Source organism: Condylura cristata, unplaced genomic scaffold (genome assembly GCF_000260355.1).
Source record: "Condylura cristata isolate star-nosed mole 26May11 unplaced genomic scaffold, ConCri1.0 scaffold00071, whole genome shotgun sequence".
NCBI lineage: Eukaryota > Metazoa > Chordata > Mammalia > Eulipotyphla > Talpidae > Condylura > Condylura cristata.
In genome coordinates this window covers 336,247-360,523 of record NW_004567172.1, presented here as the reverse complement: position 1 = coordinate 360,523, position 24,277 = coordinate 336,247, and the positions used below count along the sequence as shown (strand labels likewise).

The window sequence follows — 24,277 nt, the reverse complement described above, 5'->3', positions numbered from 1 at the left end:
CGAGTCTTCTCGCCACTCCTGTGCCTCTGGCCTGTACCTCAATTCTGTATGCATAAATAAATAAATCTTTTAAAATATATATTTAAAAAAATCCTGAAATGTATATTACTAAGTTAAAAAAAAAACAAGCCAAAAACCACTATGAAAAGAAAGGCTACACTCAGTTATATGACATTCTGGTTAGAGATAAACTATGAAGAAAGCAAAAGGCTGCCAAGGGTTAAGGATGAAGTGGACAAAGCACAGATATTTCAGGCAGGGAAGCTACTCTGTATGATACTATAGTGGGGGATAATGGTCAGTATGCAGCTAGCCAAACCCAGAGAATGTACAACATAAAGAGTGAAACTTAATGTAGACTGTGGACTCTGGGTGAAGATGACCTGCCAAGGAAGATTCATCAGCTGTAACTGGAAACATTCTAGTGTGGCATACTGAGGAGGAGGAGGCTATGTACATGGAATGGGGCTGGAAATATTGGCAATCTGTATACCTGCCTCTCCAATGTACTGTGAATAAAAAACTACTCTAAAAATAATGTCTACTTTTTAAAAAAGTAAAATGAAAAGTTCAGGATACATGTGATACTTGGCCCCACTAAGAAATATGTGATTACAATTAAACATTGGTTTGTGATACTATACTAGCCACTTAACAATACTGCAATCAAATTATACCAAGGTGTTACTACTTTTAAACTCGTATTATTCAGAGTTGGTGGCAGAAAGTAATATTCATGTTAACTTCACCCCTCTTCCTTTTCTGCTGGGTCTCCTCGAGGACACATTCTCACTCTCCCTCAAGGCTGGTCCCTACCAATAGAATGTGGGAGGGAACTATGTATTCACTTGGACACCTACCTTGAAAATCTCTCTTGCTTTCCTCCCTCCCCTCTCTACCTGCTGTCAAGAGACTTAGCTGAGTGGGGACCAGAATCTCAGGGTGCAAGTAATCCAAGTCCCTAAACTCTAAAATGAACTGTTCATCAGAAAGAAAAAGAACTATTTCACATTTAACCTTGGTATCTAGAGATTACTCTTTAACAGAAATTTACATAATCTAATAAATTTAGTAAATAATATTAATTTATTATTAAATTATTGTTTCATTATGACATAAAGGCAAATGTGCTTGAATATTTAAATAATAGATTTATTAGTTTTGTATTTTATAATGGCTAATATCAAGTTGCTTTTTTTAGAAAAGAACAATTGTTTGTATATCAAATTCCAGTTTGATTTTTCCTTCTAGGTGACTCATGTTATAAGCTAGTACCTCTCGATGATGGGCAGGGATGAAGAGGTACAAAAGAAAATGTACACACACACCCAAAAACTAGTAAATATCAAGTAAGTGCCAGGAATGACATGATACACCAACAGAAGCTTGATTACAACCCATAGGAGCACCGATTTCAAGAAACAGCCAAGGAGGAATGGCTCTAAATGAGGGATGACAAAACAACAAACATCTCAATACTACATTAACAGATTTGTTGTCTTAAAGACAATCATATCTCCTTATCCTACTAACCTCCCCTAGTATTTTTTTGTTAACCAAGAACTTAAGACCCAAGATTTGATATATTTTCAACTTAAGTACCAAAAAAAAGGAACTGGAAATCCAAGACATACCATTCTTAAATTCTGCAACTAGATCAACACATTGTTCATCTTTATAACATTTCCTGGATTTCACATTGCAGGAACTTTCATTAGATCCAGAACATGCTTGGCATATTATATTACTGGACACATTTTCCACTGGAGAATCTGGGTAGAATAAGAGTCACTTTCTCAGAACAGTGTTCTCACACAGAATATAATACTGACTTGAGAGAACAGTCAGGATGAGACAAAGATCATAGAGATCCTAAGAATGGAAAAATAGCATGTAGAGGAATTTCAGATCATGCCTTGAAGAAACCAGCCATCCAATCTCCATGTTCTTTTCAAAGAGTGACCACATACTTGCCCTTACAGAGCATCCTGTCTTCATGGTCATGAGAGTTTTGGGTTGAGAAAGAAATAAAAATATTTTGAGCTAAAACCAACATAATAGCTAATATTTATGTTAGCCATTCTGAATGTTAGTTAACAGCAATGTGACTATTAATATTAACCTAAACAAATGAGAACAGGTCATTTCTTAACATTATGAGAAAAAAAAAAGTACTGAACTCTTCTATTAATGAACTGTGTTCTACAACTATAACCACTTACCTGGCTTTATGGTCACATTTTCTTCTGTTCAAAAAAAAGACTTTAGTCTAGACCAACAGTTCTCTAACTGGGGATTCCCAAGTCTGTTTCAGAGAGTCCACAGGATCAAAATAATTTTCATGATAATATTAAGATATTATTTGCCTCGTTTGCTCTTTTTCTCTCATGAACAACCAGTTTTCCATAGTTTACATGACATTTGACATTTCAACATACTAAATGTACTAAAAAATCTGAAAATCCAATTGTCTTTTATTAAACCAGAATCTAAAAGGTGTCTGAAAATGTCTACGAAAACTACTTTTCTGGCTATTTTTTGTTGTTTGGAAAATATTCTTATCTATATATAAGAAAATTATTACTGTAACATGTAATTATTTTTAATAAACTAATAAAGATTTTCAAAAATGTCTTAGATTTAATTGCTAATACCGTAAATACTGATAAAGTCCACAAAGACTTACTTTGGGGTCCTTAATAGTTTTTAAGACTTAGAATCATAATAAAGGAGCTTAGGTGACAAAGTTGGAGAACTACTGATGAATTTCTAAAACTCTTTCACACAGCTTGGACCGTTATAATTTCTGGTTTTACTGAGAAAGGGATAATCATGATTCTTCCAACTTATTTTTCAAGTAAGTCAACTGTTCATGTTACCCAAGATGTGCACTAAGACACTGGACTTCAGATGTCCACCCTAGGATGAGGACAACAGTTGACAAAAGACAGGATAGGATGGGAAGACACAGGAAACACATGACTATCACCAACCTAGGGCATTGTGGGTATCATTGCACTGTTTTCCTTGGCAGCACTGGCTCAAAATGGAAGCGTTCTCCATCAGACACATGGAGGGTGAAAGCCTCATGCTTGTCGCTATTATTGGTGCAATTCTTCTCATAACAGGCCTTATACTGGTACAAGTGGTGTTTCCATTTACACAAAGGCAAACATAGATTGTCAATTCCAAAATCAGAGATTTGGGGGAGGGCAGGGACCCAAAATAGCAACTGTTTCATTCAAGAGCAAAAAATACAACCTGGTTCACTATGATTTTAGAAACTACTTTAAGAGGGAGGTTTTCCTGAAAAAAAGAAAATTTCTCATCTATAACTTAGGTCCTTCCTTCAGAAGATGATTAACAGATGCAGATTAAGTTCTAGGTAAAAGACTGGGAAGGGCCTGGAGATGGGTGGTTTGGACCAAGATCCCCAGACCCAGAGCCCACCAATTAGTCTTAGCATCTCTAAAAAATTGCCACACATATGAGATAGGCCTGTATGCAATATGATGTTGAACCGGGAATGAATCCAGTCAAGCTTCTAGACTAGAGCCATCCAATATGGTAGTCAAATTCATTTTTTCAGTCATACTGATCATATTTCAAGTAATGAATAGGACTTGTGGCTACTTTATCAAATGTATCATTATGGACATTTGCAACATTGAAAAATGTTCTGCTGAATAGCACAGGCCTAGTATACAGGAAATACCAGGAATGGGTGAAGTGGTAAAATGACACTGCAAGGAAGTAATCAGCTAAAGCCAGAACATGGAACAAGGGCAGGACAAATGGTCTAATTTCTCCAACAGCTCAAAGGCATTGAACAAACAACAACGATAGATGTTACAAAGAAAATCAAAGTTAGACATAACAGAACTAACAGTAAAAATGCATGTTTTGTTTGGATCCAAATTCCAGTGCATCAACTATAATGCAGTATCTTTGCTTATTCCAGAAAAGCACACAAATGGAACCAGATACTGAGTTGTTGGGAGTATCAATAGTTAATTCTAAGTATTCCATTTTAGGAATATTAACAGCTTCTTCATTCTTTTGCCATTTTTTCTTGTGTAAACACTTCACACTGGATTGCTAGGTCATATCATAAGTATATTTTAACTCTATAATAAATTGTGGTACTATCTTCCAAAATGGATGAACCATTTTGTGTTCTACCATCAACACATGATGATTCCAGCTGCTCAATGTCCCCACAACATGTGATTTAGTCAGCTTAGGAAAAAAAAAAAAACTTAGCTTTTCTAAAATGGAAAGTGAGATGGTTTTGATATGCATTTTCCTAATGATTAAGGATGCCGGGCATCTTTTTTATATCTTTGTCTGTGATCAGTATATCCTTTTTGGTGACATGTCTTTTCAAATTATTCATTTAAAAAATAATTACTTGCTTATTTGTTATTGTTAAGTTTGTAGATTTCTTTGTGTATTCTGCATCCTTTATGGCTTGCAAATATTCTCCCTTTTCCTACAGAGAATATTACTGCATCAACTGGTGAACAATAATAGAGTGTTTGGATTTAAAATTTATGTTAATTTTAATTTGATTGTAACAGTGGTGTTCTGCAGGAGAATAGTCTTCTTCATAGGAAATGCATACTATAAAGTGTTTTAGAGTAGTGGGAGCCACGAGTTGATAATTTCAAATTAATCAGAAATATAAATTATTTTAACAACAAACTTTATTTTGAAACTATTGGGGCACTCTTAAGATGGGCTGCCTTTAAGAGAACTTAAAGAATTACAAATAATTATGATATAATTATGATAATAATTATAATAATGTGTAAGTATCTAAAATAAAGAAAAATATCCTTATCCAGGATTAGCTGTGAAATGTTTCTTATTGAAATGACATGACATTTAGGTTTACTTTAGTGTATTATGGTAAAGACAAGTAGCAAAATATTGATAATTGTTGACACAATGACTGACAACAAATACTCATAATTGTTTTGTGTATATTGAAAAGTGTCCATAATAAAAAGTTAACAGGAAATCTGAAGCTCTGAGAATAAAATGATGATTATTACTGTGCCATCTCCCTGAAAGATGCTTAAACAAAAGTACTCTGGATTTGGAACAGGAAATACCATAGAAGGAGAGAAGGCGAGGATGGGGCCAGAAAAATAGAAGAAAGGAACAATCCAGAGAAAATTACATGCTGTGTGATTTAATGGCATATTTCTCTCATTGTGCACTAACAGGGGTCTAGAATGAGGCAGGGATAGGAATTCAGAGGAGCCACATGGGTTTGTCTACTTGTCTGGCTCTGCTCCCATTTTCTGCTCTGACTCCTGCTTGCTGTGTCTCCCATCAGGGCATCTTCACCATACCTTCTCCTTGCACAGTCTGGGGCACCTTAATGTTCCTTTCCTGCTCACCACCCTCTTCAGTTCCTGCATAGTGGAAACTGATGAGGTGCACACACCCAGGCTCACCTAGAGAGAAGTTGATCAAAAAACTGGTACAGCTGACAGCTGTATCAGAACATTCAGTGGTGCTGCTGTTAACACAGGAATTCATCAGTGAATCACATTGCACACAGCTCAAGGAATCTGGAAAGACAAGATGGCAGGCATTGCCAACATTTAGGAAACATTTATAGAGTGTGCTCTGGGCAAAGCACCACACTCACTTCTGGATTAAGAATATCAGAATGGGCCCTCCCTGGTGGCACAGCGGGTTAAAGCACTGCACTAAGAAGATTAAGCCACTTCCGCATGAGTTCAATCCCCGCCTGCCCCAGAGGAGATCCACATGGCGCGGAAGACAGCTCCTGACCCGCCCACTGCTCCCCTCAGCAGTGTACCTTGGCGATCTGCCTGTTCTGCTCCCCACTCTGTCCCTGGTGAATCCTCTCACCCTCCACATCTCTGGCCTGTACCCCAGTTCTGTATGAATAAATAAATCTTAAAATTAATTAATTGATTGATTAATTTTAAAAAATGATATCAGAATGTCATCCCTTCTGGAGTCTCCCAAATAGAAGACTGTGAGATAGAGACACCATCAATTGTTTTCCCTGTTATACACCAATTCCCAGAAGGAAGACACAACCTTGAGACAGAACAGAGAGGACCCCTGGGGGGGTCTCAGATTTCCTCAGCTTAATATGAGAGACCACATGAAAGAACCCCAATGCAAAACTGGTGAGGTGGGGAAAATAGTCTTCCCCAAAGTGGGCATGTGGCTTGCCTCACCTACGGTAGTGACAGTGAATACTTGAGGGCACCAGCAAGGAGGAGGCCCTTCATGGCTCTGGAGGTGAAGTCTCTGGAGGATGAGGACCACACAGAAACTCAAACCTAAGAGTCAAAGTGTTGGGGACCGAGGCCAGCATCTGGCGTCTGTCAGCAGCCATAAAAAGGTGAAATGGAGTCCGGATAGAGAAAAACATCCAGGTTGTAAAAGGCATGCGGGAAGAACTCCCTGCCCCCACCTTTTCTTTCTCCTCTTTCTTCTCTCACCCACCTATTATCTAACACTGCTCCATTCTCGCCCATTTTTGTCCCTCGTGAGAACCATGTTATCAAGCACTGCTACATGTCTAGTGTCCATTGGCTTTCTCCCTTCCCGACTTCTGCATCCCCCACCTCTTGTATTTTATATAAACCAGATAAAGACAAAATAAACTCTCTCTCTCTCTCTGTTCTGATACACACGTGTGACTGTTTTCTTTGTTCACCGGCCCTGGGGCTCCGACTCTCCGGCCTTGCTGGTCAAGGTCCTCGACATCAAAGAAGACAGGTCAGGGCTCAGAGTGCTGCTCAGGCACATAGTCCGGTATAATCACACTGATAAGGGCACCTCCACCTGTGCTCCATCCCCAGCGAGGGAGCTGATCCACATGGCCGAGAGACTTCTGCTGTCTCACCTGCTGCTCCCCTCAGAAGAGCATTTCAGTAGATCCACCTGTTCCACTGTCTCTGGTGAATACTTTCACCCCACCCCCCACACCTCTGGCCTGTCCCACCCTGTTTTATATGCATCAGTAAATAAATCTTTGATAAGAAACATAAATATTTGATAAGAAACATAATATTGGTTACTGGGCTGCCTGGGATAGGGTAAGCAAGCTCAGATGGGAGCACAGGAGTATGACAGAGACCCTTCCCCCTCTTCACCTGTACTGATCTGGGGTTCCCCAGTCCTGATGCCTCCAGTGTCTACATACAGATAGGAAACACAGCCAGGAGCATTTCCTGAGGAGCCACTTCAGGTACAGGGTGGGCAGACAGTGTCACCAGGAGTGGGGATCAAGAAGAAAGTTGGATTCTCCTCTCCAAGGGCATACAACCCATCCTCTAACTGGTATCTCACTATGCTCACATCATTTCATTATGCACTTATGGCTCCTTCATGTGTTTAGTGTCTCTGTGTGTTAATTCATATCATTCATATCACTACCATCACACGCAGGTATTATTTTTAATATCTGCTCATAATTTTATAATATCTGCTAATAATCTCAGTGACTGGGGGACTAGGCAAGGGGTTCCTTAATAGAAAAGGACAAGTAGCATTTCTATACTCCTTGGGAAAATCTCAAAGATCTTTGACAGCTAACTTATTCCATTTTAGGTCATCTGTTAGCTAATGGCCCCTCATTTAATGTGAGAAGCTGAGTCCCAGAGAGGTTAAGCAATGCAATCAACATCTAGGGCACACTCCTGACACGTGCTAGATTGGGGTTGATCCAGAACCCTAAAAACGATTCCATACTGCCTCCAACACTCTTGGCCATGAGTTTGGGGTCTGAGCACACTTGACCTGAAAGACTGATCCAGAAACTCTGATCAATCTCTCTGTACCTTCAAATCATCTAATCACTAAGATTTAAATGTGTTCAGAGAGATCCTGAATAAGATCTCCCAAAATTTCAATTTGCTCATCTGAGTATCAAAGCAACAAGAAGAGGTATCTGGCAGTCCACAAAGTCCTTCCTGATCATTAGCTCATTAATCTTATAAAGGGTAGCCTTGATCATGTATGACTATCTAAGTCTAGATTTATTGAAGCTAGATGAAAGGAAGCAGTCACCTGCCATAGTCCAGGCCCCCACAGTCACACATTGTCATGGTGCTGCAGTGGCCACAAGAGGTATGGAGCATTTCCTTCCTTGCAGGAAGTCCCCTGTACCATGCCGCTGTACAGGTGCTGCTCCCTCCACAAAAAACAAACCTACAGGTGGAGGGGTGAAAGCTGCCCAAGCCTGTCAGCTTATAAGCCAAAGCCATAGTTGTATTCCCCGTCTTCCCAACTCTGGGTCCAGCCACAATAGTTGCTATGAACTGTAGCTCACCTCCCACATAATATACACACAGAACACACATACACATGGTGTGGACACAGCCCACAACACGCTACATGCTATATGTGCCTCATATAGCATAGGAGGCTACACTCACAAACATTCCACACACACCATACATGCCACACACAACACATACATCACATGCTGCACACATACCACATGTGTATATTACATATGTGCACCCCGTACACACACATCCCTGCAGTATATACCCCATACTAAAGGCTCAAACCAAGCTCAGACATGGCACACATATAATTCTACACACCTCATACACTGCACAGACATCACACTCACACCACACACACTTCATGCACACCACTTACACATGTGCACACATACACTTCTGTATGTGATCCCTCGTGCAAGGTGGTCAGTGAAAAAAGGGAAATTAGTTCAACCAAGGAAACAGATGGACCCATCTGTTATCTAACGGCCCTAAGGAGGAAAATTTATTATGTCTGCTTTGGAGCTGGTGGCAGACATGGTGAGCAGTGAGCCCTGCATCCCCCAGCTTACTCAACTCCCAACAGGAAGAGAGGTAGAGGGCTGGGATCTCCTGAGTACTGTCGCTCAGCCTGTGAGTGAGAAGGATTTAAGTGCACAGGTTGACTGAGATTCAGGGTATAAACCTGATGAGTGGCCTCATTTTTAGAGGCAAATAACAGAGGTCTGAAGAGGTCAAGACCCAGAGAACAGAGTCTGGAGATGGTAAGACCTGCTCACACCTCTGTGGAAGAAAGAGAGCAGCAAGGTTGGGCAAGGGGTCCTGGATAGAAAAGGAGGGCAAGTGGCACCCTACACTCTTTGGTAAAGTCTCAAAGATCTTTGAGATCTAGGTCATTCTATTTTTTAGATTTTCTGATCAGTTTCAGAGGATTCTACCACACTCACTCTTAAATCCGAGCTCTGAGAGGCTGCAAAAAGGACACAGCACCACAAACTGAGCATACTGCACAGGGTAACACACACTCTTACATACACACAGAGAGCAAACCCCCTGGGGCACCCCATAAAAAGAAATCAAGCCTCACAGGGTATCACATACACAGAGCAAAGCTCACCCATGCTCTCTCCCCTCCAGTCTTCCTATTCTGAGTGCTTTGAGAGAAGCTAGACACACCCTGGAACACAGACAACCCTGAATTCCCTTCTCATAGTTCAGCTTAGTTCAGCTTATCCCTGCAACTCCCATAGCCTGGCCCAGCCCCTTACCTTCTGGGTCTATTTCAGATAAGTCTGCAAAAGGTAGGTCCTGGGGATGGATGGGACAGGTGACTGAAGGCCTTATATAGCAAGTGGCTCCACAGTCATAAATCACAGCTGTTGCAGGCAGGAGCTTCTGGGTCAGAATGGCCACTACCCACCAAAGGTGCTTTACCCTTTAGCAGCTGTGCAGTTGGTCAACTCTCTCAGACTCCTCGGGATAGATAGAAACTTTGGTCAAGGTCTTTGGCAGAGCATGCAATGAAACAAGGTGTATTCTTGGTGTCATTCTCAGTCAGGCTTATCCATGGGTTCCATGATCTTTTAGTGTGTCACAAGGATCACTTTCTATCAACCTGGTTAAATGGTCACCTGGATAACTAGCCCAGTTACAGATGAAAAAACTAAGGCATAGAAGAGAATCACAGCACATCTGTACTTGGATACAAAACACAGATGCAGAACTCATGGTCTAGAAACATGAGGGTCAGGAGAGGACGCAGGTCCACAGGCAAGTGAACTTCCCTCACTGACACTCAAGGTCCACCAACCAAGATGAGGGTACATCCATCAGTCTCACAGGGTAGAGGACAAGGCCAGCCTGCAGCATCGCCTATGCCTCCTTGGAGGAGCCCACAGCCATGGCTTTTGCTGCCTCCACACCAAGGAAGTTGGTGTAGCCCCGTCTCCTGGTGAGTCACTGTGGTGAGAGAGTGGTTCAGCCCATCTCCCCTCTCAACCTCTCCAATCCTACAGGAGGCCCCTGGCTCTCACTGCTCTCCCCACCACCTCAGACACACACTCACACTCACACACATGCAACACCTCACACACTATCTAAACACACAAACACTCCTACATGCTCATATATACTTGCCCTAACATTCACATTCTCATGAACTGATTCTTACATGCACCATACACATGTTCATACCACACAAACACACTCTCCACCATGCACACTGTAACACACACCAAACATCCAGGGGAAATCAGAATTCAGACTTAGTATTTAGCACCACACTAATACCCTTAGCTGGTGGATTAACCCAGAGTTCCCTGCTCTGGAATTCTGGTTTCCTGATCTTTTGTCGCCCATTCTGGCATGGTCTGTGACTCTGCTCTCCCTCCCTTCCACAAACTCATGCATTTATTCAGCAAACATTTTTAGGATATGCCTGCTCCGACCATTTAGGTAGTATCTGCATGAAGAAACAAAAGCTACCCTTCTGGCAGACAGACAATACAAAAAGAGTGATAAACAAGCAAATGACCAGGTAGATTCAAATGTGATGGAAGCTCTGGCAAAAAGAAAAAGAACAAGGGTGAAGGAGCAGCCATGCTGGGGCTCAAGTTTCAATTCTAAATAGGAGGACTTTGCAGGTAATATTGGTGTCTTTTAGAAGAAAGCCTCTGGCCACCTCATTTTTCTCTCTTCCTTCCCTTCCCCCCCAACCCTCACCCCACCTCCCCCGCTGCTATTAGGGCATTTCCTGAATAGAGGCATTTCCCTCCCTACAGAATCCTAGTCTGTCTTCACCCCACCCACCTGGCAGATCCCATGGAGCAGGCAGAGCAGAAATATTATTGGGAGAGGGGACCCACACACAGACTCCCTAGGTCAGACAGAGGAGTGGAAGGCCCTTTTACACACTGGTTCTTTGAGACCATAGTCCCAGCAGCAGCTCAATTTCAAGTTAAGGAATAACAGAACAATCAATGATAATTTCCTTAGAAAGCATAAGATATCCAAGCAAATGGGGCAAAGACAGCCCTGTCTGAATCTAGACTTTACTCCTCACATCACATAAGTTATTTATTAACCTTCCTCTAGGTGGCTGCCTCAAAGTCCCCCCATAAGATGGGAACATCAGGCCCAGAAGAAATAACTGCTGATTATTTAGTTCCTCTTAAGATGTCACCTGACCCCACTGTGTATTTCTGATGTCATCTAACAATACTGGCAAGGGACATTGGATCATGTGATGCAGGAGCAACCCCTGAGCTGGGCTGTGTGGATCTCCTCATAGCATCTCTGGGTCTTCCCCTCCTGAGATCTGAACTCTGTATAAATAGGTATTTGTGCTAGTTCCCTTGAAAGATAAAGCTACTGGGGCTAATAAAGGCCTCTCTTCCAGTTTCAGACACTAGGGCCAGCAATCTTTCCATCCCAACACAATGCATGTGGGACCATCTCTACCCACAGTGCAGTTCTTTTCCTCCCTAATCCAGGGTCACATCTCTGTCATCTGGATGGAGTTATCATGGTCTGAGAGCCACTATCAGTTATCAGGTATTATAAAAGAGTTTGTCCCCAAAACAGACTCTCCATCTGACTAGTCAGGAAGTCCAAGGACTCCAGAGTAGCTGACTCTGAACACACTATCCAACATTCACTCTTAAACTAAGGACATTGGGCACACCTGTGACATCCTGGCTTGCTAATCTCCTTACAAGTGGAAAAGGATCGTGACTGCTCAGTCTGGGTGAAAAAGGACTCGCTGGGTCTAGGATAATCATCCTCAGATGTGAATTTGGAACGATTATAGGAAAGGGCTCACCAGAGTTTCCCTCAAGCATTAGCAAAGTTTGGAAGTTAGTTCCCAGAGGTGTCCATTCAACTTTAAAATAAGGTCTCAGAGAAAAGGAGGACAGAGGTAGGATTATAAGAGAGAAGGAAATTCACCCCTACTCCACCTATGTTTGCTTCAGACATTTTATTGATTGGTTTGTTCATCTAAATGAACAAATCTAAATGTGAAGACAAACTAGTATTAATGAAATGTTCCCAACATTCCCAAGGCACAGTCATCATGCATGGGAAAATTCCATGAGAAATAAACTTCCTCAACAGTCCACATCTTGTGCAAGATCATGACACTTTAGTCTTGAATTCCTGTTTGTCAAATGGGAATGACAGTGCCAACTACATCAATAATAACATTAAATGTGGGCAAAATAGAAAAGAAGTAATTTAATGGATTAATATAAACACATCTAACTTAATCCTGTCTATAGAATATTAGATTAAAACATAAACATTGTAATTTAAAAGACATAAAAAACAGCTATTATGCAAATATCAAACATGGATAAGAAAGTGCCATGGCAGGAAACATCGATTGTTTGCTAGGTGTCTGAAAGTTGGAAAACATAGCATTATAAAGTTATTGAAAAACAATAACTGCTTTTGTTTCCTATGTGTTGAATGAAGCAACTTTCAGGGGCTGCTACTCTTAAATTGGTTTACCTTGCCCTCCCCAGTTCATCTTTCTACTCCTTCAGAACCAACCCTGAGTAGAGAGAAGGATCCACTAGCCAAAGCTCAATGTAGTGAGACTGGTGAGACTTCAGAAGGAAACAAGGGCTAAGACTCCCTGTCTCTTGGGATGAAACAGAAGTTTTTCTAGAGAATGGGAAGACCAATAGAGTGTCGACTTCATAGAAGGACACAGATGGAGGAATATTAAAGGAGGAATGAGGAGTGGTATACCCCAAATAAAAATCATCCAGGACCACCCTCCTGAGTGTCTGCCACCACTGTGACCCAGGAATGAGCTGGTATATCAGTTTGTGTATCCCCTGGACATCACTGACTTAACATCCACCCATAGGAAAGACAAGTCTAGTTTAGAAGAGTGAAAAATATTTGGTTGGAGTCCACAGGGTGCATGCTATATTACTTTATTCAATTTGTCCTAATTACAGAAAATGGAATGGAAAAAAAAATAAGGACTGATAAGACTAAAGGGAGGAAAACAGGTAAAAGGACAACTAAAAACAGAAAACACATGAGGCTATTTCCTACATCTTAAATCCAAGTTGATGTTTTATGGGTATTGGGATAGTCTTCCCATCCATGTGAGTCATCCAAATGGCATGCTTCTTTAGGGAATAGAATTCTGATCCGTAAATACTAAATGAGTTATAAAAAGGTAAAACTGTGAAGTGCCTCTATTACTGGTGACAATAAGGCATATAGAATGTAGACAAGGTTTCTATTTCTGCTGTTTGTAGACTATGTAGCATTGACCCTTTTCTGCTACAGGAGAAACATTGATAAGTCTATAGTTCAGCCTGGTTGTATATGTTATTCCAACAGAATCAACTGCTCTGAGGGTTTCATCCTCCAAGTTCTGAGTTCTATATCACCACAGAGATTGAACAGCTTGACTTTAGTATAGACAATGTACAGCCAAAAGTATTTTAAAACTAACTTATTGGTGAAATGTGGCAAAGTATTCTTAGGGGAAGAATGAAGACAGAACTTCTGGTCAAAGAAAATTTTAATATTTTTTAATTTAAAAAATAGACACTACTTTAAGAAAGGCAACATTGGGAGTTCTTTAGATCAACTACTCAATAAAATGAGCATAATAAGCAATAGTGCTTGCTTTTAAGATGTATTTATTTTTTCATGAAAGAACTGGGTTATAGACCAGAGGTGCAAAGGGTTAGTGGATTCACCAGACATATACTGGGGAGCAGAACATGTGGGTTTTACCAAAATACACTGTTAAGGGGAACAGTGAGCAAGACAGGAGAGATCTAATACACCGTACATGGGTTAAGTTCCTTGGGTGGGAAATGGAACTCAGATCATGACAGTGATAGCATTGAGACCTACCCCCTAGGCCACTAGGGAGGTCCATAGTGCTTTGTTTTGTTTTTTGTTTCTTTAATCTCTGAAATTGTACTAAGGACAAACAACAAATTACAAAAAAAGTAAATATTCAAGAAAATCTATTGTTTTTGTTAGTTTTTTTTTAATATGTGTTCTTCGGAACATGAGAAGGGAGAAAGTTCACTCACTCTACCACCCTCCCATGCCAGATTCCTTATTTTGCAGTCAGATGTTAAGAGTTTATTATTGATTTAGTTTCATCTTACTGTTAAGTTTCTCTATATTCCACATTTACATTAGAATACCCAGTGTTAACTTTTACCTTCTGAATTATTTCACATAAATAATATCCTCTCCAGTTACATCCATGTTGCTGCAAATGAAAGATTAACTTATTTTTATATAGTTGAGTAGTGCTCTATTGTGTGTGTATGTGTGTGCAAAATTTTTCTGATCTACTCCTGTCCATGGAACTTAGACTTTTCCCATAACTTAGCTGTTGTAAATAGGTTGCAATAAACATAAGAGCAGCAAGTATCTCTTTGAATTAGTGTCTGTATTATTTTAGTAGATAACTAAATGTAAAATGGCTGGAACATATGTGGATCCATTTTTAATATTTTGGAAGCCACCCAATTACTTTCCATAGGGGCTATACTAGGGGTTTACAATCTTACCAATGGTATTTCATGAAAACAAGTTTCCTTCTTCTCCACATCCTCACCAATCTTTGTTTCTGGTTGTTTTTTATGTCATTCTCATATGTGTGAGATTGTATCTCATTGAGGCTTTGATTTGCAGTACCTTACAAATGATAAGCAATTATGAATATTGTTCATATATTTATTAGCTCTCTGAATATCTTCTTTGGAGAAGTGGCTATTTAGATATTCTGTCATTTTTTAATTGGGTTAATTGTGTTCCTTTTGTTGAGTTATGAGTTCTTTATATATTTTAGATATCAGCCCTTTAACAAATGTGCTATGTGCAAACATTTTCCCCCTTCAGTAGTTTTTTGTTTTGTTTTGTTTTGTTTTAATGATAGTTCCTTTCATTTTGCTGAAGCTTCTTTAATTTGATGTAACCCACTTGTTTATATTTGCTCTTGATTCTCTTGCCATTAGTGACAAATCATGAAAGACATCTGAGGCCAATTTCATGGAATGTTTTACCTGTTTTTACTTCAATGTTTTAATACATTTTGAGTTATTGTTTATGTGAAAACTGAATTGGTGATCTAATATGACTCTTTTAGCTGTAGCTGTACAGCTTTCCCAACATTACTTGAAAACACTATCCTTTATCCAGTGTATATTCTTGGCTTCTTTGTCATAGATTAATTGTACATAGCTGTGTGAGTTTTTTTTCTGGGCTCTCAATTCTATTCCATTGTTCTGTTTCTGTCCCTGTACCATATTGTTTAAAGTGTTTCAGTTTTGTAGTATAGCTGAGGCCTGGGAAAGTGATACCACCACTCTCCCTCTTTTCTCAGGATTGCTTTGGCAATTTGAAGTCCTTTGTATTTCCATATAAATTCCAGCATTTTTTTTTTGTTTTGTTTTATTTCTTTGAGGAATGTCACTGGAGACTTTATAGGGATTGCATTGATACGTATTCCTTTTGATAGAATTTAATGTTTATTTTAACAATCCATGAGCAGAAATAACTTTGCATTCCCTGTGTCTTCTGCTTCTTTTAACAATATCTTAATTTTTTGTTGTATAGTTCCTTCATCTACTACAATTTTTTACACCTATATATTTAATCTTATTGCAATTGTGGATGGGATTGTTTTCTGAATACTTTTTGTCTTCAAAAACACTGCATATAACTTGATTTTTTTAATTTAAATTTCCTTTTACATCATTCTTCATTTTGTGCATTTTTTCATCTTGGTTGTAAACCCTGTGGACTTCCCACCACCAATTCACCCTCATGCTATTCCCATTGTCCCATGTGTTCTTCCCAACCCAGTTTTGATCCTATTCCCCTCTCCACCCCTGTAGAATGTCTCTGGTTTATAGTTGCTCATTGTTTTTCATTTTTACTTTATTATAATTGCTTTTCTTTTCCTGAGCCCATATATTCCTGCTATGAATAAAACCATGCAATATGTTTTCTTTCTCTTTTTGGCTTATTTCACTAAGTATGATCCGTTCCCACTCCATCCAGGTTGCTGCAAAAGGCATGAGTTTATCTTTTTTGATAGCTGAGTAATATTCCATTGTGTATATGTACCACATCTTTTTAATCCAGTCATCTATTTTGGGGCATTTGGTTGATTCCATGTCTTCTTTATTGTAAACAGAGCAGCAATATACATTGAAGTGCAGGTGTCCTTTGGAATCAATGTTTTTGTGTCCTTTGGGTAGATACTTAGGAGTAAGATTGTTGGGTCATATGGAAGCTCCATTTTTAGCAGTTTGAGAAATCTCCAGACAGATTTCAATAGTTGTTGGACCAGTTTGCATTCCCATCAGGAGTGTAGGGCAGTTCCTTTTACTTCACATCATCGCCAACATTTGTTGTTGCAAGTTCTTTTAATATCAGAGTGAGAATGGCTCCATAAAATGTGTTTGGAAGCTTTATGTCTTGACTTTTTGGAAGAGTCTTGGTAATTAGTTAGGAAATCCTTTGGCCATTTTTAGGTCTTGACTGGTTGCCAGGTTGGGTAACAAATGGGGAACAACTTACCTCATTTGGGGAAGTTGCAGAACTTATGGTGCAACAATGAAAAAAAGTGAAAGCAAAAAGTCTGTGTATATTAAGTTTTTTAAAAAGCCATATTCTATGCCATTAACTTTCTTCCAAATCAGCATTTCCCTGATTATATGGGATGAACATGTTTTCATATGTCTGTTGGCCATTTGCAATTCCTCTTAGAAGAAGTGAATTTTTATTCTGCCCATTTCTTGACTGGATTACTTTGTTTGTTATTGTTGATTTGGGTGAGTTCTTTGCAAATCTTTGTGATCAATCCTTATCTCTTGTATGGCATGCAAAGATTTTTTTCCCAGTCAGTAGTTTCCTTGTTTTGGTTAATGTCTCTTTTGCTGTGCAGAAGCTTTTCAGTTTGATGTAGTCCCGTGTGTTTATCTTTTTCTTCATTTTCTTTACTTTGGCTGATAAGTCTTTAAAGATGTTAGTGAGATGTATGTCTTGTATTGTTTTACATATTTTATGGTTTTCAGGTCTTATGTCCAAACCTTTTATCCATTTTGAGTTGATTTTTGTGTATGGTATGAGGCAGTGGTTTACTTTCACCCTTGTATTTATGTTTTCCTAGCACCATTTATTAAACTGTCTTTATTCCATTGAGTATTCTTTGCTCCTTTATCAAAAATTAATTGTCCATATATGTTTGGACAACATATACTTCTGGGCTTTCTATTCAGTTCCATTGGTCTGTTTTTGTTCCAGTATCATACTAGTTTAATTGTATGGCTTTGTAGTATTATTTGAAGTTTGGAAGTGTGATAACTCCATTCTCCTTTGTTTTTATCAGTGTTTGTTTATTTTTTGAAGAATGTCATTGAGATAATTATTGGAATAGCCTTGGATCTGTAAATTGTTTTTTGTAGGATGGCCATTTTAATAATTTAATTCTTCCAATCCATGAACAGAGGATATTTTTCCATTTCTGTGTGTCTTCTTCTACTTCTTGTAATGGTTTTATTTTTTTTTTCTCTGAATATGTCCTTCACCTCTTTTGTTAGGTTTATTCCTAAGTATTTGATTTTTTTTTTCAATTTTAAAAGGGATGGTTCTCTTGATTTCTTCTTCATCAGGTTGATTGCATATAGGAAGGCTACTGATTTTTTTATGTTGATTTTGTATCCTGCTACTTGCTGAACTGGTTTATTTTAGGTAATGCTGTGGAGTTCTTAGGGTTCTTTATATATATATATATATATATATATATATATATATTATCATTCCATCTGCAAATAATGATTGTTTTACTTTTTCTTTCCCTATTTGAATTCCTTGTGTGACTTTCTCTTATCTTATTGCTCTGGCAATGACTTCCAGTATTATATTGAAGAGGAGTGATGAGAGTAGTTATCCTCATCTTGTTCTTGATATTAAAGGAAAGACCATCAACATTACACCATTGAGAATAATATTAGCTGAGGGTTTGTCATATGTGGCTTTTATCATGTTAAGGTATGTTCCTCTATCCCTAGAATTTCAAGGGCCTTCAACATATATGGGTGTTGGACTTTGTCAACAGCTTTATCAGCATCCATTGATATAGATTGTATCATATTAAGAAATGTTATTTCAAGAATGAAGATTGGGAGGAGGCTTGGAAAGAAAATAATAGTTTAATCAAATAGTTGGAAATTAATAGACAAATTATGACTAATTTAGGAAATAATTTACCAAATGGCCCAGAAAGACATAATTTGATGGCTTACAATATTAGATGCAAAAGCAAAAAAGGGGCATTGATAAAAATTGCAGCAGACTCCCAGCTTGTGGGAAATTGATAGTACTTAAATTCAAATTGATGCAATTTTACTCTCAGGTTAAACCCAAAGTTCAAGTTCCCAGTAGCCTGAGCAGCATAAATAGGTAAAATTTACAATGATGTCAAATAATGCCATTTTGCAATAGAATGGTCTTACTATCAAAAAGAATTAAGAACTGAGAAGTTATTGAAATGTTAAAATAGACAAGTTATTTGGCCATTCACAAAATTCTTTGTATTTGGAATTCATTCAAATTGGCCAATAGTAACTGTGAAGATACAATGCAAAACTTAGTACACAAGAAAATGTCACCTGCCTAAGTCCTTGAAAATGCTTTTCTTGGAGCCTCCCTGATAGCACATGGTGTTAAGTTCACCACTATGAAGCTATCCACAGCCACTGAAGCATAAGTTTGATATCCAGCCAGGGAGATACCCACATGACACAACAGACCCCTCCTGTCTTGCCCACTGCTACTCTCAGCAGTGTATTTCAGTCAATCTGCCTGTTGGTTGCCCACTCTGTTTCTGTTGAATCCTGTCTCCTTCACTCCAGCTCCACACCTCTTGCCTATACCCATGTTCTTGTATACATAAAAAAAATAAATATCTTTATAAGGAGATAATACTTTTCATGCAGACTATACAAAATTCCCATTGTAAGGTTGAGAATTTAAACAGAGTCCCCAGGTTCAAGTTCTTAATCTTGATTCTTCAAATAAATTTATTTAATTTTCTTGCTCAATTTATTGAAAACAAAACAATTAAGACTGAACTTAACAGTAAGGAACATTTACATGTTTGCCAAAACAACAATAATTACTATTTTGAAAAATTACTCATCAAGACATGCTTCATCTGGTCAGAGACAGCATTTAAGAAAGCTTAGGCTAATCTGTAACCTGGACTGTAATCTAGACCATCTGCTCATTGATGAAGGATTAGCTGCTCTTCATGATATCATAAAAGGGGGATATGCTGAAGGCAAGGTTTACTTCTGCTGTTAAATAAGGCCAGAGATAGGGTATGGGAACTTACAGTTAGGGTAGAGCAAGCCTGCTGAAATGCCCTTTACTTCATTTCCAAGGGTAAAATACACCTCACGTTGATGGGGAAGACTAGAGGTCAAAGAGAGCCACAATTCCAAGATCCCTGCCAAGGCCTACTGACACCATCAGCTCAGAGGAGGTTTTTGGGATTGACAAAGTCTCACACCATGAGAAAAGGATGGCCTGAAGACTTTGCATGCGATGATGGACAAACCTTTACCAATGCAAAACTTTAAAAAATTTATCCTTTTTTAATCTTTGAAAGTCCTAAAAGTGGTTACCAGTACATGCAGAAAGCTTAACATGTTTCAATCCTCTCCTTTCATTTTGTCCAGGCCTTGGAAACTGTGTTGACTACACTGGAGAAATCAGGAGTGCATGAAGGGCAGCCATTCCATGTGCTGGTTAGGAAAATTCTCCATGGCTCCGGAATCACTTGCTGTCCACAAAACAGGATTTTTTTATTTTATTAATTTATGTATCTATTTACATTATTGTTCATTTTAAAACAATGTTTAATTCCCCCCTACCAAATTTACCTATGCATCCTCACCTCAGTCCCCATATTCCCCCTTCCACCTTCTGATTTCTTTCTCTCCCCCTCCCCTGCAGGATATCTCTGGTTTATGATTGCTTTTTGTTTTTTTTTATGTGTAGTGTTTTGCATTGTAATAACAATACCATCTTTTCCCATGTCTTATTTGTTGCTATTATATTCCTCCTATAAATTACACCATACAACAATTTTTCCTTCTGACATGTTTCATTAAGCATGACCCTATCTAGCTCCATCCATGTTGCTACAAATGGCATAAATATATATTTTTTTTGATTGCAGAGAGTATTCCATTGTGTATACATACCACATATTCTTGATCCAATCATTTAATTTGGGGCAGCTGGATTGCCTCCAGATTTTTCCTATTGTAAATAGTGATGCAATAAACATAGGTATGCATGTATTCGTTTGAATAAATGTTTTTGTGTCCTTTGGGTAGATCCCTAGGAGTGGAATTGCTAGGTCATATGGTAGCTCCAGTTTTAGTAGTCTGAAAAATCTACATACAGGTTTCCATAGTAGTTATACCAGTTAAAGCAGGAATTTTCTCATAAATGTCAGAGATCACAGAAAGGACAAGGAGTCAGTTTATGAACCACTGACCATGCTTTGACAACCTGAACAGCAAGTAAAAATTCTTAAAACAAGGCTTTGAAAGATCACAAGGTCATGATAAAACAAAAAAGAAAAAATATTAACATTAAAGCCAGGGAGAAGGTAATAGATTTAACTTCTATCAATTTTACAAAATTAGGATATATAGTAGCCTGTATAATATCCCCATATAAACCTTTCTTACTCTCTATAACTTAGGAATTCACATTCTTCTGCCTTTGCATATGTGATCAAATTAAGGATCATGTCTCATGGAATTTACCCTGGATTATGTGAATGAAACCTAAGTGTCATCACAAAGGTAAAAGAAAGGTGGTGACATTTGACACAGAAAAGAGAAAAAAAAAAGGTGATTATGAAAACAGAGATTCATTTGATGCTGTCACAAATATAGGAATTCTATCTGCTTCCAAGTTGGAAGATACAAGATTTGGTACTCTGACAACACCAAGAGTCCAGCCAGTGAGCTGATTGCAAAGTGCTAACCTCTATAAATGTGAGGGGACATATCTATGTTTCTTTTAGCCACAAGTATATGGGAATTTGTTATCCAGAGTCAAGAAGTTAATAAAGGAAATATTCATATGAAAAAAAAATTTTCCTCTGAAACCATGCAAAGGCTGGGTGCCTGTCACAATCAATAGGTACTTAAAACATGACTCATATTCTGAGGGCAAGAACAGTGTTTCTTAACAAAGGGGAAATTGAAAAAAAGAGAAAAGTTTCTAAGGCTACAACTGTCCTACCCCAGAAGAATCTACAATATCCAGTAGTCCAACCAAAAAGCTGTTGGTTCAATGGCGCTGTCCCTTTAACTACAGTTAGAACTGGTGGCAGCACAGTAAGTAGTAGACCAGGATCCAAATCAGGGTACCACTGAAGTAGAATCTCAGCTGCAACCCCAAGGTTGGAGTTCACCCAATGGAAACATAAAGTTAAAAGCACTGGACTTAGACTAACATTTCTGCCAGAAGGCTGTGGAACTTTGGCAGATTGATGTGATATATGTGAGACCTGGGGTTGGATGGGCTCATTTGCACAGTCCAGGAGATGAGGATCAAGGGGTGGATGATGGGGCTTAGTGGCCTAAAACAGCCTTTGCACTGCCTGGCACACCCAGAGCCATAGTAAGGTAACTGTGCTCAACCAGGCAGATAGCCATGCAAGGAACAGCTTGGAGTGGCAACAGCCCTTGTAGACAGGTTACACTGAGGGCAGGAGCAGGTATGAGAGCAGCCCAAGCTTGGCTGAGGAAGCCCTTGCCAGTTCTCTGTTATATGCAGGAGATATATAAATAAAGTCAACTTAGAAAAGGCTAAAAGCTGGTGTCAAAGTCAGAGAAACCTGGGAAGTTGTTAAGCAGTTGAAAAGATGCTAAAGATGGCAAGCGAGCCTCTTAAAATCACCTGTTAGTGAGACACCATTATTATTTGGGAAAGCAGTGCATGCATGGACACCCAAGGCTTCTAGGGAGTAAAGAAAATGTAAACCTCTCCTTAGAGGCCAACAGAAAAGCACACTCAGCCAGGTCTTTCCACCAACAAGCAATGGGGGACTGTCAGTGAAGATGAACAGCTGCTGTAGCTGCACGACAGAGAACACAGGTGCACCATACCCCAGAGGGAGCAAACACCTCCAGAAGCTCCAAGAAGCCATGGGGAGTGGAGTAAAGTAAAGCCTCACAAGAGATGAGTGTGAAAGTATGCTGAGCTAGGCCCAGCCCATGACTGGGGTTTTGGACCAACACACAACTACAGCATCACCTCATATCACAAGCACTAGCTGAGTGCACCACATGCCATTATTGCTTGGGAAATCTGCACATGCAAGGACACCCTAAAGGACCACATCATCAACAAGAATGTGCATCTCCCAACCACAACCACAAGCTAGGCATAACACCACCCCCACCCTTAAAATAGCGGAAACACAGAGGGAAGGAACCACCAAATATGGCACTCAAGAAAAACACCATACTCACAACACCATCACTCATGTGGAGGATTGTTGCATTAGTCCTTGACCAAGGCTGAATACCAGCCCTTGGTCACACCAGAAGGAGCACCCAGAAGAAATGCTGGCCAATACTACGACTGCAGTGTCTCAGTGCATAGAAGGCATCAGAAACAAATGACAGGGAGAAGGAAAAACATAAATACTCAAGGGGTTACAGGGAAAAAATTCACTACAAAAAGTTCAGTGACCAGATAGAGAATTTAGAATCATCATGATAAACAAACAAACAAAAAAAAAGATGAAAAGGAAAAAAGTGATATGAGACAAATAATCAATGAAATGAAGAATGAAAATGAAAAGAAAAAATAATATAGGCTAATAATCAATTATGTGAAGAATGAAAATGAGACCTTAGAAAGGAAATAAAGGGAACACAGGAGATTAAAAGACTACTGGAGGAGATAAAGAATGCTGGGAAAAACAATGAAAACAGAATAGATGAAATGGAAAATCAGCACACTCGAAGATACAGAAACAAAGAGAATTAAAAAAGAAAAAGAAAGAGAAGTAAAAAGGAAAAGGAATGAAGAAACACTTTGAGTACTATCTGGCTCCATGAGGAAAAGAAATATCAGAATTATAGGTCTCCCAGAAGGTGAGGAGAAAGGCTAAAGAATCAAGAAAATATTCACAGAGATAATTAAAGGGAAGTTCCCTAATATGAAGATGAAGATAGACATACAGGAAGCAAGAACACCAAACAACCATGATGATAGGACAAATACACCAAGAAACATTATAGTACAACTACCAAGAACCCGAGACAAGGAAAAAATAATGAAAATGTTAAGAAAGAGAAACAAACAAACAAACAAAACCTATAAAAGAAAAAAAATCAAGCTGACATCAGATTTCTCCAAAGTAACCCTCAGGGCAAGAAGATAGTGGAGGGGTATATTCCAAAAGCTCCAAGACTTCAAATGTCAAACAAGAATACTTTATCCTGCAAAGCTCTCCTTCATCTATGAAGAAAGAATAAGGATATTCTCAGACAAACAGAAACTCCATAACTTTATCACAACAAAATCCCCACTCCAAAAATATACAAGAAGTCCTTAAGCCAAAATCAACAGAGGGATGAATAAGAACAGATCAAAACAAGGAAAAAAAAACACAAAAAGAAAAACAAAATGGCAAATATAGGTGCCAATGTATGAGTATTAACTCTAAAGGTAAATGGTTTAAACTCAGCAATAAAGAGAAACAGAGTGGCAGCCTGGATTAAAAACAGAACCCAAGATGTGGTAAGCAGGTAGACCTCTGAGCAAGTCTCCCTGTTTGAGGCACTGGATTAGAAAGATGTGCTACATATATACAATGGAATATTACTCAGCAACCAAAAAAGAGAAACACATGTCTTTTGCAGCAACTTGGATGGAGCTGGAAAAGATCA

The 24,277-nt window shown here is 38.9% G+C and overlaps 1 protein-coding gene across 1 annotated transcript in view; it reads right to left on the bottom strand.

Moving 5' to 3' along the window:
* The window catches only part of LYPD8 (LY6/PLAUR domain containing 8), a 32,996-nt gene that overhangs the window by 6,611 nt on the left and 2,108 nt on the right, over positions 1 to 24,277 (bottom strand). Inside the window, 4 exon segments of the mRNA XM_012734785.1 lie at positions 1,635 to 1,772; positions 2,994 to 3,043; positions 3,045 to 3,136; positions 5,356 to 5,582. Coding sequence (XP_012590239.1) covers positions 1,635 to 1,772; positions 2,994 to 3,043; positions 3,045 to 3,136; positions 5,356 to 5,582 — 507 coding nt within the window.